At 43.3% G+C, this 22,749-nt stretch overlaps 2 protein-coding genes across 2 annotated transcripts in view; both read left to right on the forward strand.

Annotated features, from left to right (window-relative positions):
• The window catches only part of LOC129817562 (5'-nucleotidase domain-containing protein 1-like), a 96,912-nt gene extending 86,604 nt beyond the window's left edge, over positions 1–10,308 (forward strand). The window contains exons 10-12 of the mRNA XM_055872942.1: positions 3,880–4,053; positions 8,472–8,640; positions 8,924–10,308. Of these exons, the coding sequence (XP_055728917.1) occupies positions 3,880–4,053; positions 8,472–8,640; positions 8,924–9,039 (459 nt within the window). The 3' untranslated portion in view covers positions 9,040–10,308. The remainder of the gene's footprint in view (positions 1–3,879; positions 4,054–8,471; positions 8,641–8,923) is intronic.
• Positions 10,309–10,559: 251 nt separating this feature from the next.
• LOC129817563 (dermatan-sulfate epimerase-like) overlaps positions 10,560–22,749 on the forward strand; it is a 30,136-nt gene continuing 17,946 nt past the window's right edge. The window contains exons 1-3 of the mRNA XM_055872943.1: positions 10,560–10,742; positions 13,787–14,258; positions 19,611–19,864. Of these exons, the coding sequence (XP_055728918.1) occupies positions 13,831–14,258; positions 19,611–19,864 (682 nt within the window). The 5' untranslated portion in view covers positions 10,560–10,742; positions 13,787–13,830. The remainder of the gene's footprint in view (positions 10,743–13,786; positions 14,259–19,610; positions 19,865–22,749) is intronic.

Here is a 22,749-nt window from a genome sequence, read left to right on the forward strand (position 1 = left end):
ATCCAAGCTACTCAATACTGCCCCCAGCCATAAGAAGTTAATGGCTGTGCGAAGTTGCTGGCGGGAACTGGAACACACTGTCATACACGTCGATCCAGAGCATCCCAAACATGCTCAATGGGTGACATGTCTGGTGAGTATGCTGGACGTGAAGGAACTGGGTCATTTTCAGCTTCCAGAAATTGTGTACATATCCTTGTGACATGGGGCCGTGCGTTATCATGCTGAAACATGAGGTGATGGTGGTGGATGAATGGCACGACAATGGGCCTCAGGATCTCGTCATGGTATCTCGCCATCGATAAAATGCAATTGTGTTTGTTGTCCTTAGCTTAAGCCTGCCCATACCATAACCCCACCGCCACCATGGGGCACTCTGTTCACAACGTTGACATCAGCAAACCGCTCACCCACACGACGCAATCTGTCCGGTACAGTTGAAACCGGGATTCATCCGTGAAGTGCACACTTCTCCAGCATTACAGTGGCCATCGAAGGTGAGCATTTGCCCACTGAAGTCGGTTACGACGCCGAACTGCAGTCAGGTCAAGACCCTGGTGAGGATGAAGAGCATGCAGATGAGCTTCCCAGAGATGGTTTCTGACAGTTTGTGCAGAAATTCTTTGGTTGTGCAAACCCAGTTATCAGCTGTGTCGGGTGGCTGGTCCCTAACAATCCCACAGGTGAAGAAGCTGGATGTGGAGGTCCTGGGCTGGCTCATTTACACGTGGTCTGCAGTTGTGAGGCCGGTTGGACATACTGCCAAATTCTCTAAAATTATGTTAAAGGCGGCTTATGATAGAGAAATGAACATTAAATTATCTGGCAACAGCGCTGGTGGACATTATTGCAGTCAGCATACCAATTGCATGCTCCCTCAAAACTTGAGACTCTGGCATTGTGTTGTTTCAAAACTGCACATTTTAAAGGAGCCTTTTATTGTCCCCAGCACAAGGTGCATCTGTGTAATTATCATGCTTTTTAATCAAGTTATTGATATGCTATACCTGTCAGGTGGATGGATTATCTTGGTAAAGGAGAAATGCTCACTAACAGGGATGTAAACTAATTTGTGCACACAATTTGAGAGAAATACACTTTGTGCATATGGAACATTTCTGGGATCTTTTATTTCAGCTCATGAAACATGACCAATACTTTACATGTTGTGTTTGTTTTTTTGTTCAGTATATATCCAAGTAACCACATCACTTCCATATTATCCTGGGATTTGTGTCAAAATGTTTATCCACAAAGCAGTGTAGGTTTGCTTTGAGCTTCCATTCCTGGCAGACGCACAGAGATCTGACGTCCTCTATAAATCAGCTCGGGGTTATTCACACCGGTGTGAAGGAGAGGGAAACATGGCCGTGCACACCTTGGCATAAGTGTCAACAGGGCTAGAGTGCCAGCCCAGAGAGCTCCCTGTCCTGCTGAGAGGGTCTGTGATAAACAGGCCCTTACTGTAGAGTACACAGCCTATACGATTTCTAACAAGCAGGCAGCCAGCTCTTCTCACTCTGAGACCCTGTTTGAGCCCTCTCTCAGCTTTAAGGAAAGGCTCCGGCTCACGGACTTGTGCACCCAGGGACGCCCATCATCCACGTCCTCAGCCTCCCCTTCCTCTCCCCCTCCTCCACCCCTCCCACCCGGCCAGGAGTGCTCAATGCCCCCTCTGTTCTCGGGCCACGTGGAGAAAGCGCTCGAGGAATGCAGTGTCAACCTCCACAACCTGCACTTATGACAGCTTTAAGGCAGCCCCTCTGGGGTAACCAGAGGGTAATTGCTATCCGGGATCCTTGGGATGTCCATACCCCCATTGAAGTTGAGATTTAAAATGGTTGTGGTAAGGGTTAGGTTGGGGTTTATGGGTAGGGGTTACGGTTCCGGTTAGGGTTCAGGGTAGGGATGTCCCAAGCATCCTGGATAGCACTAACCGTGATCTGAGGCAGTCTGATTTGGATTCTCCTCACTTTCACCTGACAGGACTTAATGCCGGCCGGCTGAATGGGAGGCATTCAGGGCAGATTACAGTCCCCTGTAGCAGTGAGCACAGGTCTGGCTGCGACATGGAGGATCAAAGCTTTGACACTGAGCTGCCCTGCTCATACAGACTCAATGAGTCAATGATTCAAATGGCACTCATTTTCCTCTGTGAGTCATTTTGTTGTATTAAGCGTACTCCACTCACTTCTCTCTATCTGGAATCCCAGACCTTTTCCTCCCCCCAGACACATTTAACCATTCTAAAAGTTCTGTTGTGTCGTTACAATTTCATGTATGAGCAAAGCTGCTGTAATGATCGGACTGGGGACTAAGTAACATGGATATAGTCCTTATATCCCTGGCCCTCTCATGTCAGATATGTGATCTCCCCTTCCCTCCTCTCTGTCTGTCTGCGTCACAAATGGCACCCCTAAGGGCCGTGGTCAAAAGTAGTGCACTACATAAGGAACAAGGTGGCATTTGGGAGGCTCTGTATGTCCCAGCCAGGCACCACACAGTGGAGCACAATGGGCTCTGGTCACCCTGTTTCCTCCCCAGGGGAAAGGCCATGCTGTCAGGCTGACATTAATTTTCTCCTAGGGAGAAGGAGGGAGCTGCAGACTGTAGCAAGTTATATCTTCAGGGGAAAGAGTCCTCAGAAGAGCAGTCTTGTTGTAGCTGAAACCTGAATTATGTTGCGTTTTTCGTCCCAGCCTTATGAAACTGTTTTGCATCTAGCGAGCCCCATGAAAGTCTCTCTATAATGTTTTGCCACTGTGTTGGAATTGGCCTGTAAATATTTATTGTACTGATCCGATGCCTCTGCCTGCAGTGGGGAGATGAAAAACGATTGGTGCACTCCGCAGCAGTGCCCTCGCTCTCTCTCTCGCTCTCTGTGGCCAGTTTCTCTGAAAACCTGATACCTATGCCCAGCTCCAGAGATCCACAGAGATCCACAGAGATCCACAGGCCCAGCTTCAGAGATCCACAGGCCCAGCTCCAGAGATCCACAGGCCCAGCTCACAGCTCCACAGCCTAGGCCCCGGCTGGCTGTCCTGTTTATTTATGCATGTAACTGCAAGACCTGGTCACAGACACTGTAAAGGGCCTGAGAAGAGGAGGGGGTTTGCGGAGTGAGTCCAGCAGCCCACATGAACACAGAGACCCTCCACTCCTCCCTCACCACCTTCTCTTAGTGGGTGCCTGCCTCCAAAACAAATACATACACACCACTCTGCATTCCACACAGATAGCTGTGTGAAGGACTCTTTAAGTGTGTGTCTTAAGCACCAAAATAGTATCATCCTTATAGAACAGTGGCCTGGTGTAATAACCTTTATTCTCTCCTTAAAATAACCCCTCAAGATGTCAGGGTTTGATGATGGTCTGAAGCTGATTCCATTATGGCAGAATTCTTGTTTGTTTTTCCTAGTGGTTCTCTAATCCCTCTGACACTCTTCTTAACCCTTAGGTTCCATTGGAGTTGCAAAGCATACAACTATATACATTTGTTGCAATGGGTTTTGAATGTCAGGAAAGGGGTTGCCAGTCAGTTTAGGTATGCCGTTCAGCTAAGCCTGTCTTAACGTGTTTTTCTTTCCAGCCATAGCAAAAGTACAAAAGAGACATGATGAGTTTTGCAGCCACATCGTGTCTGGTCTAGTTTGTTCTAGGGGCAGTAAGACATGTCAGCGTTATTGAATTCGACTACGACTGAATGCCCCCTTTGAAACAAATCCAGCCAAATTGCTATTTTATCAGCACTTTACAACTGAACCTTTACAAATCACATAAAGAAGTAGTTACTCTATGAAACGTCTACTTAATTTACAGAGCAGCTGCTCAGATAATGGCCTCATTCTTTGTCTATGTCCTGTCTCCTACCCTCTATAGGTGGTGTACTTTGGGGATAGCATGCGGTCGGACATGTTCCCTGCTAGCACATTTGGGAAGTGGGAGACTGTGATGATCGTGGAGGAAATGGAGGGAGAGGGCGTCCCGAGGAGCGACGCAGCAGAGACCAACGAGGCCCAAGTGGAGCCTCAGGAGAAGAAGGGAAAGTTTGAGGTAAGTTCACACCAGCAGTTGTTTCCGTTTAATGTGCTCGCCCACCTTGCCCCTGCTACCTAAAAGACATATTCTCCCAACCCACAATCCATTGGCTCAGTGCCAAAATATACCCAATGTAGCATGTGTGTCTGAGAATGTACGTGTGTTCATTTTGTAGCATTATCAAAAGACGTTCTGCAATTGCATTGTTGTAAGTATACCGTGGCGGTTTCATATTATTACAGTTTCACATCTAAAGGAGGAACCTGTAAAACAAGTTTATGTGAGTCTGTATTTCTCAGAATAAGCCTAGTGTGAGTACAGTAAAGTCAGAAAAGAAACATTTTAGGGAAGCTGACGTGCTATTAGGAAGGAGACTATGAAGTAATCCGTACGACCAGGATGCAATATCACCCAGTGCTGCCCTCTCCCTCACTGACCAGGCCATGGAGGATGTTTTGTTCCAGACAGTAGAGAAGTTAGATGAGTCAGCATATCTGTTGCCAGGAGCAATGAGAGGAATGTCCTTGTTTGGCTAAAACACCACTAGGATAGATGACTCCTTCATCTGAAGGGACTGACTGAGGAGGTTGTGCCACGTTTGGAGCACTGGGCCTTGTAGATGGACAAATTGTCTCCGCCTAGACTCACACCTCCACCTCTCTCTCTCTTTTTTTCCCTTCTCCCTCTCTCTTTGTCTCCCCCTCCACCCTCTTCTCTCTGTCTCTCTCTCTGTCCCTTCTCCCTCTCTTTTTGCCCCCCCCCCCACCCCCCCCCACCCCATTTTCTCTCTCTCCCTGCCATCTCTCCCTCTTATTCTCTCTCTCGGTCTCACCCCTTCACTCGCTTCACTCTCCTTTTTTTTATCTCCCACCCAGCCTCTCTCTCTCTCCACTTCCCTTTCCTTTCTAAAACGTATTTCCCCATTTGCCTCATTTAATAGATATTCCTGGAAGCTCCAGTTGTTCTCCATCTCTCTTTTGCTCTGCTGCAGCCAGAGTGTATGAAACACTCTTAAGAGAACTACCTGGAATGACATGTTTCTCCCAGATTCCTTTTGGTTACAATTTCTCCCTCAATATCTGGCAAACATTTCCACAAGAGTAGGCTATTGTATGTAATGTTGTGCATCACGTTGCCTCTTATTAATGATATATTAGGAGGGTCAGTGTAGAGAAGATATAAACTAGAGAAGAGGGAGAAGTAGTTAGTGCAGAAGTAGCCAGAATGTTTCCATGGCTCAGAGTTCGGAGCTGATCTTTTATCTACGTTCTTTTAACGTGAAAAATCGTGGATTCATTTAATCTTATGAATGACTTCTAACATAAACAGATCTTCTTAGCATTCAACTCTGTCTCCAAGTCTGGTTGGAAGTCAAAAAGCGTCATTATTCAGAAGAATGTCTTCCATCACACTTTTCACCAAGAGAGGGACAAAGTAGCAACATTATTTTTTTTTTTACGCAATGCCCTTTCTCCCAGATGAACTGAATCACATTTCAAGGAAGTATCTGTAAGAGTTGAGTAATTTAGATGCATACGTGTCTTCTGCTACCTCTAGTTTGATCTGATAACAGTCTGTACTTGTTAACCACATCCTGTTTTTAAGGCATGTTCTGCCTTTCAGCACTTTTTAGAGATGAACATGTTGGACCGACAAATGGCACTGATAAGGATGAGTAAGGGGGGGGGGGGGGAAATAATAAAGGTGTCGGGGGGGTTGGCTGCCGTTTTACAGGCTCCTAAGCAACTGTGCTATTTTGTTAGTTTTTTCACATTGTTTGTAACAGATTTTGTTCATACTGTTGCTGCTACAGTCTCTTATGACCTAAAAGACCTTCTGGACATCAGAGCAGTGATTACACACACCAAACTGGACGAAGATTTTTTCTTTAACGAGTCAGACACGAAGGATATACTGCTCTCTCGAGACCAGGCCCAAATCCCTGTCATCCACGTGAAGAAAAGACGGAGATAAAGGGGAAGAAGGGCGGGGTGCCTTGTGAGAATTTGCCGGCGAGTAGGTAAACCACCACTACCCTCCGTATTATTGGCCAACAGACGGATTATCAGGACGTGGACTCAAAGCATATGCGGACCAACTGGCCAGTGTCTTCACTGACATTTTCAACCTCTCCCTGACCAATTATGTAATACCTACATATTATAAACAGACCATCATAGTCCCTGTGCCAAAGAAAGCGAAGGTAACCTGCCTATATGATTACCCCCCCCCCCTGTAGCACTCACGTCGGTAGCCATGAAGTGCTTTGAAAGGCTGGTCATGGCTCACAACACCATCATGCCGGAAACCCTAGACCAACTCCAATTCGCATACCACCCCAACAGATGACGCAATCTCAATCGCACTCCACACTGCCTTTTCCCACCTGGACAAAAGGAACACCTATGTGAGAAAGCTGTTCATCGGCAACAGCTCAGCGTTCAACACCATAGTGCCCACAAAGCTCATTACTAAGCTATGGGACTAAACACCTCCCTCTGCAACTGGATCCTGGACTTCCTAATGGTAAGGGTAGGCAACAACACATTTGCCACTCTGATCCTCAATACTGGGGCCCCTCAGTGGTGCGTGCTTAGTCCCCTCCTGTACTTCCTGTTCACCCACAACTGCGTGGCCAAACACGACTCCAACACCATCATTAAGTTTGCTGACGACACAACAGTGTCGCCTGATCACCCACAATGATGAGACGGCCTATAGGGAGGAGCTCAGAGACCTTGCAGTGTGGTGCCAGAACAACAACCTCTCCCTCAATATGAGCGAGACGAATGAGCTTATCGTGGACTATTGGAAAAGGAGTGCTTAACAGGCCCCCATTAACATCAACGGGGCTGTAGTGGAGCGGGTTGAGAGATTCAAGTTCCTTGGTGTCCACATCACAAACAAACAATCATGGTCCAAACACACCAAGACAGTAGTGAAGAGGGCACGACAACAACTTTTCCCCCTCAGGAGACTGAAGAGATGTGGCATGGGTCCACAGATCCTCAAAAGGTTCTACAGCTGCACCATCAAGAGCATCCTGACCGGTTGCATCACCGCCTGGTGTGGCAACTGCTCGGCATCTGACCGTAAGGCGCTACAGAGGGTAGCCAAGCTTCCTGCCATCCAGGACCTATATACTAGGCGGTGTCAGAGGAAGGTTCTAAAAATTGTCAAAGACTCCAGTCACCCAAGTTAAAGACTGTTCTCTCTGCTGCCGCATGGCAAGTGGTACCGGAGCGCCAAGTCTAGGTCCAAAAGGTTCTTTAACAGCTTCTACCCTCAAGCCATAAGACAGGTGGACAATTAATCAAATGGCCACCCGGACTATTTACATTGCCGCCCCGACCCTACCTTGTTTTCACACTAATGCTACTCGCTGTTTATTATCTATGCAGAGTCACTTTACCCCTACCTACATGTACAAATTACCTCGACTAACCTGTACCCCAGCACATTGACTCGGTACTGGTACCCCCTGTATATAGCCTCGTTATATCATTTTCTTGTTTTACTTTCTTTTTATTGTATTTATTTTAACTTTAGTTTATTTAGTAAATCTTTTCTTAACTCTATTTCTTGAACTGCGTTGTTGGTTAAAGGCTTGTATGTAAGCATTTCACGGTAAGGTCTATCTGTACCTGTTGTATTCGGCGCATGTGACAAATAAAATTTTATTTTATTTCTCTGAAACCAAAGTGGTGCATCAAGTTTGACACCAGCGGGTTCCTGAACAGCTTCTATCCCCAAGCCATAAGACTGCTAAATAGTTTGCAAAATGGCTAAATGGACTATCTGAGTTGACCCTTATATTTTATTTTTTATTCCAACACACACACACAGTCACTTCATCATTTGCTCACACACACATGCATTTATACTGACTGTACACACGCACACCCACTCACATACAATCATAATATACTTTGCTGCTACTCTGTTTATCATATCTCCTGATGCCTAGTCACCTTACAGTACATACATACGGTACAGTACATGCATATCTAACTCCATCACTCCAGTATTCCTGTTACCTTACCCCTACACATATCTAACTCTATCACTCCAGTATTCCTGCACATTGTAAATATGGTATTGGAACTGGCCCTGTATATAACTTCTTACTTTATCATGTTCTTCTTATTTTCATTTCTTATGTGTTTCTGTTCTACCTTGTTATTTGTAGTATTACATTGTTATTCATTACATTGTTTGCATTGTTGGGTTTAGAGCTTGCAAGAAAAAAAAATTCCCTACTTGTGCAGGTGACATGAAAACTTTAGACTAACTCCACACAGCTTCTTATTTTGAAATTCCAGTTAAAAAACAGTGGATCCATTATTACTCATGAATTTCCCTCCGAGTAGGATTCATTCCCTCTGTCTGGTCAGAGAATCACTCCCTCATTAGCACGTGTGATGTGCTTTCAGGACCAGGGCATGAAGGCTCCCTCTGCGCCATCCGAACAGTGGGGATCCTACTTTGTGGACGCACACAAGACTCCTGGAGGGGATGAGGAGAGCCAGAAACTCACCTGGTGCTGCCATAGCATCCACAAATACAGCACAATGGCCATCCCCAGTGTGGAGTCTATTGCAGGTACAGGGAGGAGAGAGCTATGGGGACTCTTGTGTTGCATAATGGCCTACCTAACTACTGTAGCGTCTTGTCTTGAGAGAGGCGTGCTTTGTTTGTTTGAAGAGGCATTTGACCCCAGATATCCTCTACTACCCATTCCTTATTCTTGTTGAGAAGTGTCTCTGGAATATTTTCTGTACCTTTTTGTGAAGGTTGGTTTTAGCAAAGCTACTGTCTCAGCTAAGCAGGCCAAACTGGTGGATGTGACGTCGTATTATTCACACATTTTTTCAACCCTCCATAGATCTCCCTCTGGACTACAAGTTCCCCAGGTTCTCTCCCAACAAACCCTGCACCACCGGCTACTACCCCAGACCTCCAGATTCCCTGCTGAAGAAATGCCAGAGTCAGTCGTCTTAAAGAGTCCTTCTTCCCAGAGTCGCCCCTCACCCTCCTCAGCCTAATGGGGAGGAATGTGCCTCCATCTTACCTGTAGTTCCACACCTGAACCACGCCAATCATCCCTAGAGCACAGGAAATCACGCTCACATTGATAGAAACCATGGGAATGTAAAAGCACAGTATCTCTCTGTAAGTAACTTGGCTACATTTGAACGTTGTTCTGTACGTGGATTATTGTACATGTGTGTGGAAAATGTGACTTGCCAATTGTGTAGGTATCTGTCAGCATACAGTCCTGATTAAAGCACATTCATATTGTTTTATGTGAAGACCACTATTTTTTTATGTAGATAGATAGGTAATTGGTGTTCCAGTTGAACCCCCTATACTGTAAGTGCATCATTCAATGTAAGTTAATAACTCTTTAGAGTAGTAACAAACCTTTCACGCCCCACAAATAATGTCCTACATTTTGTTTTTGTGTGTCCTTACCTCAAATCTGATCTGAAATGCAACGTTGAACAGTCCCAGCAGTGTTTGTCTCCCGAGAGAAATTCCGAATAATCCATTATGTCAAGTATTCATGGTATTAGTGTGTGTATAATACATGAAACATTCAGTTTGGTTTTGTTTCGCTGTATGCATTTGAATAACAGTAACTTTAGATGCCCTTAAAGGTAAAACATTTCCCCTGTATTGATTTTGTGTAAGAGCATTGTTCTCGAAGAAATGGCACAATCTGTCCTTGGTGTTACCTTTCTGTGGAAAAAAATGAATAATAAAGGAAAACTGTAATACTGGGTGGTTAATACTATGCTCGGTGTACTCTATGTATTATCTTGGTGCAGCAGTAAACTATAGTGCTGTTGGGGTGACTGTGTAAAAATGTGTTATACTTAGGCTTCATATGCAGTACCAATCTGAAGAGATGCTTTAACTGACTCCTGAATGGTTACATGTGTTGGTGGACTGCATATAGACTAGTTGTATTATATTGATAAGAAACAAAGTCTTAATATGCTTTTAAGAGTAAGTACTGTATTAGTTGATAAGAGAGGACAGGAGACTTTAATTGGGAAGCCAAAGTGGGTTATTATTTGTTATAAATGTGTGTTGGTGTAAAACACAATGCAGCTTTAGTGATCCATTTACTTTTTTTCATGTGATTTGCAAACTTTTATAAACCCCTTTGCCTTATGTTCAATTCATTAGTGGTCTTGTGTTCTAGAGAAGATACAGGGAAAGTGTTTAATGTACTGTCTATGAAATAAAAAAAATGTTCTACAATTTTGTTACACTGCCTTTTCTCGTGCTTTGTGTGTTTTCTTGACAGTAAAAATAAAACATTTCTGAAAATGTGTCAGTCAGAGATCATTACCAAATTGGAATAGACTGTTTCAAACCTATTTGAGACTATTGGCTGCCTGCCTTCAATTCTATAAATCTGTTCTGCCTACCTGGTTGTTTGTGTGTACAATCATTACTTTCGGTCTCCCTCCCACGTCCCACTTCTCTAGGCACTTACCCATACTGCCCCTCATACAACAGAATTTATGACGTTCTCTTCAAAACAGCAATTTCTCCCCTTAGGCAGAATGGTAATTTTTTTTCACCACTTGAAAGATTCAAAGCATCGATGAATGTCGCGGGGATTCTATTATGAAGTGACTGGTAGGAATATCAAATCTGGACTACAATTTTACAACAACTGGTTTTGACAGGTAGGCTAATCTTAATCAGTGTACCATTCTTTACACCAAGGCTTCACTGATCGGAAAATGTCCATTTCAGTGCGCAATCTGCGCGTAATCCGATTTTGAGATTGTGGTATGGTACTAGTAGGTGTAACGTTTTTCCAATGTGAGAATAATAATTAATTAAACCTAAGAAAAGTACTATTTATTTAAGTAGATGTACATATAAAACGAAATAATTAACTCAATAGTTTTCTTAATATGACACTGATGACAAAAGTCACGTACAAGGATAGTAACGTTACTCGATTGATGACATTCGATAGCCTACCAAATGGAAATGTGTAGGATGTTCTCAGAGGTGTGTTTAGGTATAAACATATATAATTATATGTCCTATGAAAACTACTAATATGAAAAAGCTGGGACACTTTGGCAAAGGTGTATTTTAATATAAGTATCAAGTTAAGACGCTGGCGGCCTGAAAGTGGCTATCCAAGGTAAGGAGGTGAGAACAGCCAAGTAAAGAAAGATCTGTAGAGCTGCCTAATAAATATTGCCATTGTAAATATAAACACGAGTTTAGGGTTTGTTGTATTACTTTCTAGTGATGGAGCAGTATAGAATACTTTCCAAAATACATTATTGACACATTATTCCACAGTAATTACAAGTCAGTTCATCAAATTTCTGCCCTGCTACATTTACATTTACATTTAAGTCATTTAGCAGACGCTAGAGCTGCCCCTGTCAACTGTAAGGACTGTTATTGTGAAGTAGACACGTCTAGGAGCACCAACGGCACAGCCACTAAGTGGTAGGCCACACAAGCTCACAGAACGAGATTGCTGAAGCGTGTAGTACTAAAAATAGTCTGCAACACTCACTACAGAGTTTCAAACTGCCTCTGGAAGTAACGTCAGCACAATAACTGTTTATTTGGGGGCTTCATGAAATGGAACGCTACCTGCCTAAATGCATAGTGCCAACTGTAAAGTTTGGCTGAAGAGGAATAATGGTATGGGGCTGTTTTTCATGGTTCGGGCTAGGCCCCTTAGTTCCAGTGAAGGGAAATCGTAAGGCTTAGAATGACATTCTAGACGATTCTGTGTTTTAAACTTTGTGGCAACAGTTAGGGGAAGGCCCTTTCCTATTTCATGACAATGCCCCGGTGCATAAAGTGAGGTCCATACAGAAATGGTTTGTCGAGATCAGTGTGGAAGAACTTGACTGTCCTGCACAGAGCCCAGACCTCAACCCCATCGAACACCTTTGGGATAAATTGGAACGCCGACTGCGAGCCAAACATCAGTCCCCGACCTACTCTAACTAATGCTCTTGTGGCTGAATGGAAGCATGTACCCGCAGCAATGTTCCAACATCTAGTGGAAAGCCTTCCCAGAAGAGTGGAGGCTGTTATAGCAACAAAGGGGGGACCAACTCCATGTTGATGCCCATGATTTTGGAATGAGATGTTCGATGAGCAAGCGTCCACATACTTTTGGTCATGTAGTTGAAGTTATTTTCAAAGAGATGGCTAACAACAGCATGCGAGCTGCAATAAAAAACACAGTTCCACTCACCTGATGATGATCATTTGAAACTTAACTTCTTGTTGAAAGTTATTGTTTAAAAGGGAGATGCTAACAAATTAGCATCAACATCCTCTTCGATAACACCTGCTGCAGCCACTGCAAACTAGCCTACAATAGCCTACAACAAAAGCTAGGTAGTTAAACCGTTGCTCGCTATTGCACAGCGACCTGTTGGCCTTCGAGAAGGCATACGATTCCATGCATCTTTGTAAAAACGGTCCAACCTATTACAGGTCAATGTGATTGGTTGATTCCACTGTCACTCAAAAAAGTTGCCCAAATACAATTGAATGTCAGATGCCTTCTATCAAGCTTCTGATGGCCTAGCCAATGGCTGATTTATCTCTCCAGACCACCATAGAAAAATCCTGATTGGATCTTTTTTTCTCTACAGTGTTAACCCTTTCCTTTCTAACAAAAACGGAATAGATTTAATCAGAACAACATTGAAAATAATATAACAATTATTATTTGTATTATTCTATAAATCCTTAGTCTTTCTCTGTCTAAAGAATCCATATGTTCTACTGGACATTTTGAACTCTTGTCATGGTGACGATTTTACAAAATTACAGTCATGGTCTTGAATTGGACTCACATTTTTCTGGTCTCGGTCTTGGCTCAGTCTCGGACCTCTTGTCCCCCTCCCGGTCTCGGTCTTGACTCGGTCTCAGACTCAATTCGCTCCAGTCTTGGTCTTGAATCAGTCTCACTTAAGGTGGTCTCGAACAGAACACTGCTAGGCAACACTAAATAGTGTAGCATAATACACAACAGACAATTCATGCCAGTGTCTAGACTCTCTAGACAACCTTCAAATCACCACCAAATGGTTTTCTGTTAGACAAGTGCCAAGAGTAAGGTCCTGGAATGTACGTCCATGTTCCTGAGAAGAGATGACTAGCACTACCATAGTGTCAAATTGACCTATGTCATCTTAGTCATCGGTTAAGTCAAACCAGTAGAACTGATGAATAAGAATATCAATCGGGGACTCTATGACCTTTAGAGTGTTGAGGACAGCGTGTCTGACTATGTGGGTGTACATGGCTAGACTTGCCTGAGATACTGTCAATACAAGAATGAACTAGGCCTCAGGATTCATAGCGATGAACACACATCTCGACAATAGATGTCATAGCACACTTTACACATTACTGCTACCTCTTCTCAAGATACACATGGGGGAGGAGGGGGGGGTCTGTTATGATTACTCATAAAGATAAGAGTTGCATTTTTACAACAGAGAGCTCAATTTTCCTTTCAATTGTGACAGTCTACAGCAAGTGCTATGGTTTGTAGTGTTTAATAACATTTCAAAACAGTAGAGGATAGCCAGAATGATCAGGAATACAGCTGTATCCAATTATTCAAGGAATGCACCCTTTGTATGAAAAGGCTGGGGAGTCGAGAGAGAGAATATGGCTGGCTAGCTTTCTCAAAGTATTTTCTTCTCCCCTTTCCTTTCCTCCTCAGCTGAGCTCTGTTGGAAATGCCACGGTGCCCTCTCTGATGTGAGGATGAGGACCTACACCAGAGGGGCCCCCACAGCGTTCTTCATAAGTCTACTGTGGCCCCTGGTGTCCCCAGTGGTGGGGATGGGAGAGGAGACGGACCCCACTGGAGGGATACCCTTCATGGGAGGGAACTACGATGGCCACCCCATGCTGTTTTTCGGCCAGGGTGAGGTGGAGGAGTTGCAGGCAGCAGCGGCTGGGACTCACCAGGAGATGGCTGCAAGGATCCGCAAGGCGGGGGAGGCCATGCTGGAGCACCCTGAGGAATACCTGCCCTCCTGGAGCCCGGCAGAGTTCAGCGCCCGCTGGAACGAGGTGTATGGAAACAACCTGGGAGTGTTGTCTATGTTCTGTCTGCTCTACCCACACAGGGCCGGGGCCCTTGACCTCGCCAAGGATTACATGGAGAGGATGGCAGCTCAGCCTAGTTGGTATATTTTCTATCTTTGTTTTTCCCAAATTTTTGTGTACATCTTCTTATCCGAGATATTGCTGCAGAAAGCAAACCTAAATGTAATCAATTGTCTGTGAACATCATCCCTACTTATAGGGAAAATAAATATGAGATACAATCTGTGGAAACAGTTTCTGAGTAGTTACTCAAATTCAGCCCCTGTGGGAACAGTTACTGTGTACAGTAGATTCTCAAATTCAACCCCTGAGTGAATTGCTTGCTTCTCAATTGCAGAAAACTGAGCCGTTCTTCCCTTGGGATCTCTATTGTTTTATGCTTAGCCTACCCTTTGCAGTAAGAAAAACTCTCACATGTTTTTCTCATTACAAGGACCAGTACTGATATATTTGGAGAATGCACAGATGCAGCTTAATCAATGTATTTGTCCTCTGTACATCACCATGTGCCCACTGGGGATACATGACAAATCCTACTCCCCTTCTTTATGGCCAGACCTGCAAGTAGAGATGCATTGTGGTTCGATGGGCCTGTGGTCCAGGAAATATGTTTAGCAGCTGTTCGAATTCATTGCTGAACATGCCCCCGTTGAAAGGAAATGAAATGTTCCGATGTTGAGCTGCCTGGCCTTGTGCAGTGGGATGGGAGGACTAGGGTTTCAGCCTCTACTACTGCTCTGGATTAGAGGTCAGAGACTGAGATAGTCATTTGACTGGGGTACTCTGAGTGGTTACATGGGAAATCTCATCTGCATCTCACATTGTTCACCCCCAACCAAAAGGATGTGCTAATGCGGTCCCAGTCTACAGAATCAGAAGGGAATCGCTTAAAGTCTGAATGATGTTATATTTGAATCAAAAGTATATGATATTTATTTAACCGTACTAGGCTATCATGCAGACTTGTTCACATTATGTTGCACAAAAATCATAGGCTAAGACAAGGGCACCTATGAGATAGCATGTTGTTTCTGTATTTTAACCAACCCTTACAGTACTGTACTTCAGATGACCCCCGACCTCCTGTGAGGGTTGTGATTGTGAAACTTCTGTGGTTTTAATATTTTCACTAACAGTACAGTTTATAAAGTCCTTCATAACAAGCTTTCTCTGCACGTCGCAAGCCAAGGAATTCAGTGTTAAGGAGGGGTCTCTGACATATGAGGCAAGTAATTTCACTGTCGCAACCAGTCATGGTGCCTGCGTTCTCAGAACGTCTTTGCTTTTAGCTTCATGGTCAGAGGGCTTCCCTTTTCCAGTTTCACCTTCTCCTTATCTCTCAATCCTTTTTCAGAAAAAAGCATTACCTCAGCCTCATTGTTTAAATCCTCTACTTAGTCTTTAGCTGCTGCGTCTAGCCACCCCGTTCAGAGGGATAGACAAGGTTTTCTTATGGGTACTGACCAGAAGGATTAGTCCAAATTTGCCAATACTTCTCACAAAATTTGTCCGTGGCACAAGTTAAGAAATGATAACCCACTGAGCACATTTTCCCAGTTTAACAACATACAATGTGAGTTCTCTCCTCAGCCACACATTTACTATAGTTTCTGAATTCTGAATCTCACAGGGATCCATAAAAGTGGCTCCGACAACTTGTCGAGGAGAACCATATTCCGACCGGTAAACTCCAGCTTGTGACGTACTCTGGTCCCTGGTTTGTTTTAAGGCAGCCCATGTGTAAACACACAGAAGAGATGTCTTGTGTGCTTTGGTGTAATGTAATATACAGTACAGTACAGCAGTACTCATTCTAAATACTTTAACAGTGCATTAAACTTGGTTTGTGAACCAAAGACTGTCATCAAAAAAACATTTTAACTAGTCGTTGACAGATGGAAATAATGTATTAGTTAAATAAAATGGAAGAAATGCTGCCAGAGGGTAGCTGCATATCTTTGATATGTGTGAATAAAATAAAATAAAATAAAATTTGTCACATGCGCTGAATACAACAGTTGAAATTTACCGCAAAATGTTTACTTACAAGCCCTTAACCAACAATGCAGTTCAAGAAATAGAGTTAAGAAAATATTTACTAAATACAGTTTAAACAATTATAAAAAGTGACACAATAAAATAACTATAAAATAAAATAATACAGTGGGTACCGGTACTGAGGTAATGTGAGGGGGTACAGGTCAGTCGAGGTAATTTCTCTGCTACCGCTTGCCATGCGGTAGCAGAGAGAACAGTGTATGACTTGGGTGACTGGAGTCTTTGACAATTTTTTGGGCCTTCCTGGGACCCCGCCTAGTAAATAGGTCCTGGTTGGCTGTGATGTACTGGGCCGTACGCACTACCCTCTGTAGCGCCTTACGGTCGGATGTCGAGCAGTTGCCATACCAGGCAGTGATGCAACCGGTCAGGATGGTCTCGATGGTGAAGCTGTATAACTTTTTGAGGATCTGGGGACCCATGCCAAATCTTTTCAGTCTACTGAGGGAGAATAGGCATTGTCGTGCCCTCTTCGCGACTGTCTTGGTGTGTTTGGACCATGATAGTTTGTTGGTGAGGTGGACACCAAGGAACTTGAATCTCTCGACCCGCTCCACTACAGCCCCATCGATGTAATTGGGGCGTGTTAGGCCTTCCTTTTCCTGTAGTCCACGATCAGCTCCTTTGTCTTGCTCACATTGAGGGAGAGGTTGTTGTCCTGGTACCACACTGCCAGGTCTCTGACCTCCTCCCTATGGGCTGTCTCATCGTTGTCGGTGATCAGGCTTGGCCACACAGTCGTGGGTGAACAGGGAATACAGGACAGGCCCCCATGTTGAGGATCAGCGTGGCAAATGTGTTGTTGCTTACCCTCTCAGGAAGTCCAGGATCCAGTTGAAGAGGGAGGTGTTTAATCCCAGGGTCCTTAGCTTTGTGGGTAATATGGTGTTGAACGCTGAGCTGTAGTCAATGAAAGGCATTCTCACGTAGGTGTTCCTTTTGTCCAGGTGGGAAAGGTAGTGTGGAGTGCGATTGAGATTGCATCATCTGTGGTTCTGTTGGGGCGCGATGTGAATTGTAGTGGGTCTAGGGTTTCCGGGATGATGGTGTTGATGTGAGCCATGACCCGTCTTTCAAAGCACTTCATGGCTACCGAAGTGAGTGCTACAGGGCGGTAATCATTTAGGCAGGTTAACTTCGCTTTCTTGGGCACCGGAACTATGGTGGTCTGTTTGAAACATGTAGGTATTACAGACTTGGTGAGGGAGAGGTTGAAAATGTCAGTTTAAGACACTTGTCAGTTGGTCCGTACATGCTCTGAGTACACGTCCTGGTAATATGTCTGGCCCCGCGGCCTTGTGAATGTTGACCTGTTTAAAGGTCTTGCTCACATTGGCTACGGAGAGAGTGATCACACAGTCGTTCAGAACAGCTGGTGCTCTCATGCATGCTTCAGTGTTGCGTGCCTTAAAGCGAGCACAAAAGGCCTTTAGCCCGTCTGGTAGGATCGCCTCGCTGAGCATCTCGCGGCTGGGTTTCCCTTTGTAGTCTGTAATAGTTTGCAAGCCCTGCCACATCCGAGCTTGAATAAAAAATCAAATTTTAAAGTATGGCAGCTTCTTTGATATTTGGCACGGAGTAAAGTGTATGGGTCCATGTGATGAGTGGAACAGATTTCTACTATTTCTTTTATAAGTTCTGAGAAGAATGATTGTCAAGATGGAGATGAAAATGTATTTACATGGCATGCACTTTAATGGTAACTGCTCAAAATACAATTTCCTTCTTGGATTTTTATTTTACTGCCACATTTTACTGTCATTTTTACTATAATTACACAGAGAGAGCTTTTCAAGAACACTTTGTAGGTGTTATATGACATTAACGCATGGGTAAGGACTAATTTGCCAATTTCCCAATTAGTAGCTCTTAAAAACACAATTCAGTCAGCATTCAAAATGTATGAGGTGCCAGCTACTTTTGAAATTGCACATAGTGCACTATATATCACTTTAAAAGGCAGTATATGTTGTTGGACTTTAAAGCATGTGTGAAGATGCTGTTTTGCATGTTTTTAGTAAAAGAACTGAAAGCTATTTAGATCTTTGCCAAATCAGAAAATGGGCCTGAGAAAGATAAGTTAAAGTCTACACTTTTGATGACATTTAACTTTCAAGAATATGTAGTTAAACTTTTCTGTTTTTATTGGAGCTTATATTACTGATCGAATCGTTTGTTTTGAGATCAGTTTGGTTTTGGTTCGATGAAAAAATAATCACTGTTTTCGATTTTGGTTTTGATAATGTTTTTAGACATTAAATGCACTATGCTTTATGTGAGTTGAATGCTGTAACAACAGATAATAAAAAAGTTAATATCCCATGATGGTAGTGACTGCACATTAATCCTTTATTCACACTTTAATAAAATATTTCAGTTCTTGTGTATATAAAAACATTTCAGGCCTATTTGATGACTTTATTATTTAATTCCAAGTCATCATCTCTATAGAGCTGCTGTCTGACAAAGTCACTATTTTAGCAGTTTTTCAAAGTAAATAAGGCATACTTTTATGACTGCTGAATACTAAATATCAGTCTTAGCTCAGACAAGTAGGTGCACAATGGATAATAGGGACAAGAAACTCCACATTAGTTAATTAATGGGTCCTACACTAAAATTTGTAGAATATTGGCCTTTTGGAAAGCCTACTACATTGCTCAGTTCGAGCTTGATCTGATTTATCTCCAGAGAAACTGCTCATTGCGCTCACAGAAAAAAAATGAACGAAATGGAAATTCAAATAATTGAGCAGATGTCAGTCAATTAGTTGTTTTATAAAAAGAGTGTCACGAATCCTGCTGAAGATGGTGCCTCTTCCTGTTCAGGCGGCGCTCGGCGGTCGTCGTCGCCGGCCTACTAGCTGCCATCAATCCCCTTTTCTGTTTCATTTAGTTGTGTCTGATTTGTTGCACCTGTTTCATGTTTAGGTTTGGTTGTGGGCTATTTAAACCCAGTTGGCCGGCCGGCTTTTGTGCGGGCTTGTTTTTCTGTTTGTGGTGTTCGTTTATTCTTGTGGTTTCTGTTCCTGCTCAGTTTGGTCCTGTTTGTTGGACTGGGACTTTACGCGCCCTTGTGTGTGTGGCGTGACCGTCTCTCTGGTTGTATTTGGAATATTAAAAATCCACATCTTTTGGAACTACCCTGCTCTCTGCGCCTGACTCCTGCACTCACCACTTATTGAAGCGTTGACAAAGAGAAAGCTCCACCTGCCTTGCTTGGGCTAGAGTGAAAAAGGAATTTCAATTAATTCAAAACTATTTGTAAGGATACTACATATTGTATTAAGTCTTTCAAATTTAGGAAATGGCACAATATAAATCCGTATTTATTACAGAGGACTATACTCATCAATCATTTTCTGTGTGTTGCAGGTTGGTTAAAGATGCTCCTTGGGATGAGGTTCCTCTAGCCCACTCTCTAGTTGGCTTCGCTACAGCCTATGACTTCCTGTATGAGTACCTGAGCAAGGTGCAGCAGGAGCGCTTCCTGCGGGTGATCGGTAATGCTACGCGCTTCATGTATGAGAAGTCCTACATCCGCGGCTGGGGCTTCCAGTACCTGCACAACCACCAGCCCACCAACTGTGTGGCTCTCCTCACTGGCAGCCTGGTCTACATGGCCCAGGGTGAGTACATCTGGTCCATGCACTGTGAACGTGTGTGTGTGTGTGTGTGTGTGTGTGTGTGTGTGTGTGTGTGTGTGTGTGTGTGTGTGTGTGTGTGTGTGTGTGTGTGTGTGTGTGTGTGTGTGTGTGTGTGTGTGTGTGTGTGTGTGTGTGTGTGTGTGTGTGTGTGTGTGTGTGTGTGTGTGTGTGCAGCTAAACACAAACACATGTATTATTACATCATCAGCTTTCAGAGGGTTCCTACAGTTTTTACTCTGTAACCTAGATCATGTCATTTTGGTGGTGGACCATTCTTGATACACACAGGTGTGAGTGTGAAAAACCAGCAGCAATGCAGTTCTTGACCCATTCAAACCAATGTTTCTGGCATCTACTACAATACCCCGTTCAAAGGCACTTAAATCCATGTCTCAATTGTCTCAAGGCTTAAAAATACTTAATTAACCTGTCTCCTCCCCTTCATCTAAACTGATTGGAGAGGATATAGCAAGTGACATCATTAAGGGATCATAGCTTTCATCTGGATTCACCTGGTCAGTCTATGGAAAGAGCATGTTTTGTACACTCAGTGTAGATCCAGTAGATTGGTCAGTTTCTACTTAGTCTATTCATGTTCCTGGAATACTGTGGCCTCTTCTTGTTAACTTGTGTCACATCCTTCCTGAGTTACTTGAAATCACATTTGCCTTAAATGGATGGCTGCAGTCCAGCTCCATATGACTTGAGTAAGATTGTTTCATCCAGTGGAGGCTTCCCAGGCAGCCCCCTCTGCCCCTGAGTAGACAAACATTCTGGGCTGGAATTTCCATTCAGTGAGCCTGGGTTTATTCTCCATAGCTGCACTTAATCCCTCATAATTGTTTCTCCAGCGGAGACTCTCCACACAATTCCATAACATTCTGGATTGACCTTTTCCCAGTGTTTCTCTTAGTAGAGACTTAAGGAAGGAACATAAGTCTGAAAAAGGGCCTTATTATTTCCTGCTGATTTCAAAACTGTTCCTTCTATTGTTTTGCTTTCAATTTCCTGGTTGTATTTTATTGGATGTTTCAGTCGGAGAGGCAGAGAGGCCAAAGGAAGGTGAAGTTGTTCTTGTTGTCCCCAGCAGTGCTATGGTATATCTTGGTTTGTTTACAAGGGAAGTGTTTCTGGTACAGAAAGAATGAGAGTCATGTAAACTAAATGACAGCAGGCTTATGGAGATTACTGTGGTCATCGTGGTTTTTCTTGGAGTCTGGTTTATGATACTGAGCAGAGGGTTGAAAAAAGGGGGGGGGGGGGGCAGGAGAGGGGGCAGGGGGGGTGCAGACTGGAGAATTATAGTCCCCCTTTTGTTTTGAATCAGCTTTTTTGTTTCAAGTCCAGGAAAAACCGAGTTTGGTCCAGCAGCTTTGGTTGTTAACTCTTCTGTTACCTTGGAAATAAACGTCATTTGGTCATGGCCTGGGGTCTATGTACTGACTGTATAAATGTTTAAAGCTGACTTTGCACTTGTATGTTTTTGAACAGCTGCAAATTGTTAAAAGGTAGCTTAACTAACTAACAGTTTTTGCTTAGGGTATAGCAGATTGAGAAAAGGCAGATAACCGTTACTTTGCTCATTCTTGGACCAGTTTATTTAGGGGCCGAACTCTGGCATAATTATTTTACTGTGTGCATATTCACTTCCTGCATTCCTTTGTCATGAATTTATCATTGATACCCTGTGCAAAAGTATGACATAACAGGCAAATATTATTCTATCAAGAACCCAGTGAAGAAATGGAACTTTGCCACTAAGGTTCTGCCAGAAATCAATCCTAGCAAACATTGGCTTCATGTCACATTTAATTCAGAGCCATTGTATTCCACATGTCTATAGTACTGAGATTTATGGAAGAATACAGCACCTCTCTTTAAAATATGTGTATTATTTTATAGGGGACATAAAAAGACAATTGTAAGCATTTATTTATAAGAATGGGATAGGCTCCATCTGTTGAAAATAAAGGAAGACATATCTGTCCAAAGCATAAAACCTCTTAAGACCTCTATGAGAAAGTTAATCTCAGCATATAGCTACTGTGTACATTATGGTCTTATCATCAGAAGGGATATTGTATGGGCTCTATCCAAAGGGTGAGTCACGGGGAGAGAGTGGACCAGATGACTAGATCGCAGGACAGCATCTGATATGGGATCAGTGCATTCCGGTGTCCGCATGTTGACGCTTGGCGGCTGGTCTGCCGTGGTGGGATCCTAATTGGACAGCCATGTGTTCAGTAGTTTACCATGGGTTCATCTGTACTTAACCATCAGGATTTCACCCTAAGACCTGAATCATCCACCTGTCTGCTACGACTACCAGGTGCTCAAGTTGTATTATTTAGTGTAGAATGTTGGGACTCTGGGAGACATTCAAAGTCATAGCCACAGTCAGACTACATTGTGTTGCTTCCTTAAACAAAAGCTGTTATACATGAACACTTGATTGATATGTGAAAAAGTGTCTATTTTACACATACTGTATAACCTATGGGCAAAATGGGTTGAGTCGACCTAGTTCCCTCGTTATTTCAATGTAATTTACATCATATTCAAACACGAATTAACAACACGTTTGGTTTACATTTTGACAGTTTGTTGAGAACTTTATCAGATGTCAAATAAAATTGTATGTAAAGTACAAGTCAAAAGGTTGGACACAACTACTCATTCAAGGGTTTTTCTTTATTTTTACTATTTTCTACCTTGTAGAATAGTAGTGAATACATCAAAACAATGAAATAACACATATGGAATCATGTAGTAACCAAAAAGTGTTAAACAAATCAAAATATATTTTATATTTGAGATTCTTCAAAGTAGCCAGCCTTTGCCTTGATGACAGCTTTGCACACTCTTGG

Source organism: Salvelinus fontinalis, chromosome 20 (genome assembly GCF_029448725.1).
Source record: "Salvelinus fontinalis isolate EN_2023a chromosome 20, ASM2944872v1, whole genome shotgun sequence".
Taxonomy (NCBI): domain Eukaryota; kingdom Metazoa; phylum Chordata; class Actinopteri; order Salmoniformes; family Salmonidae; genus Salvelinus; species Salvelinus fontinalis.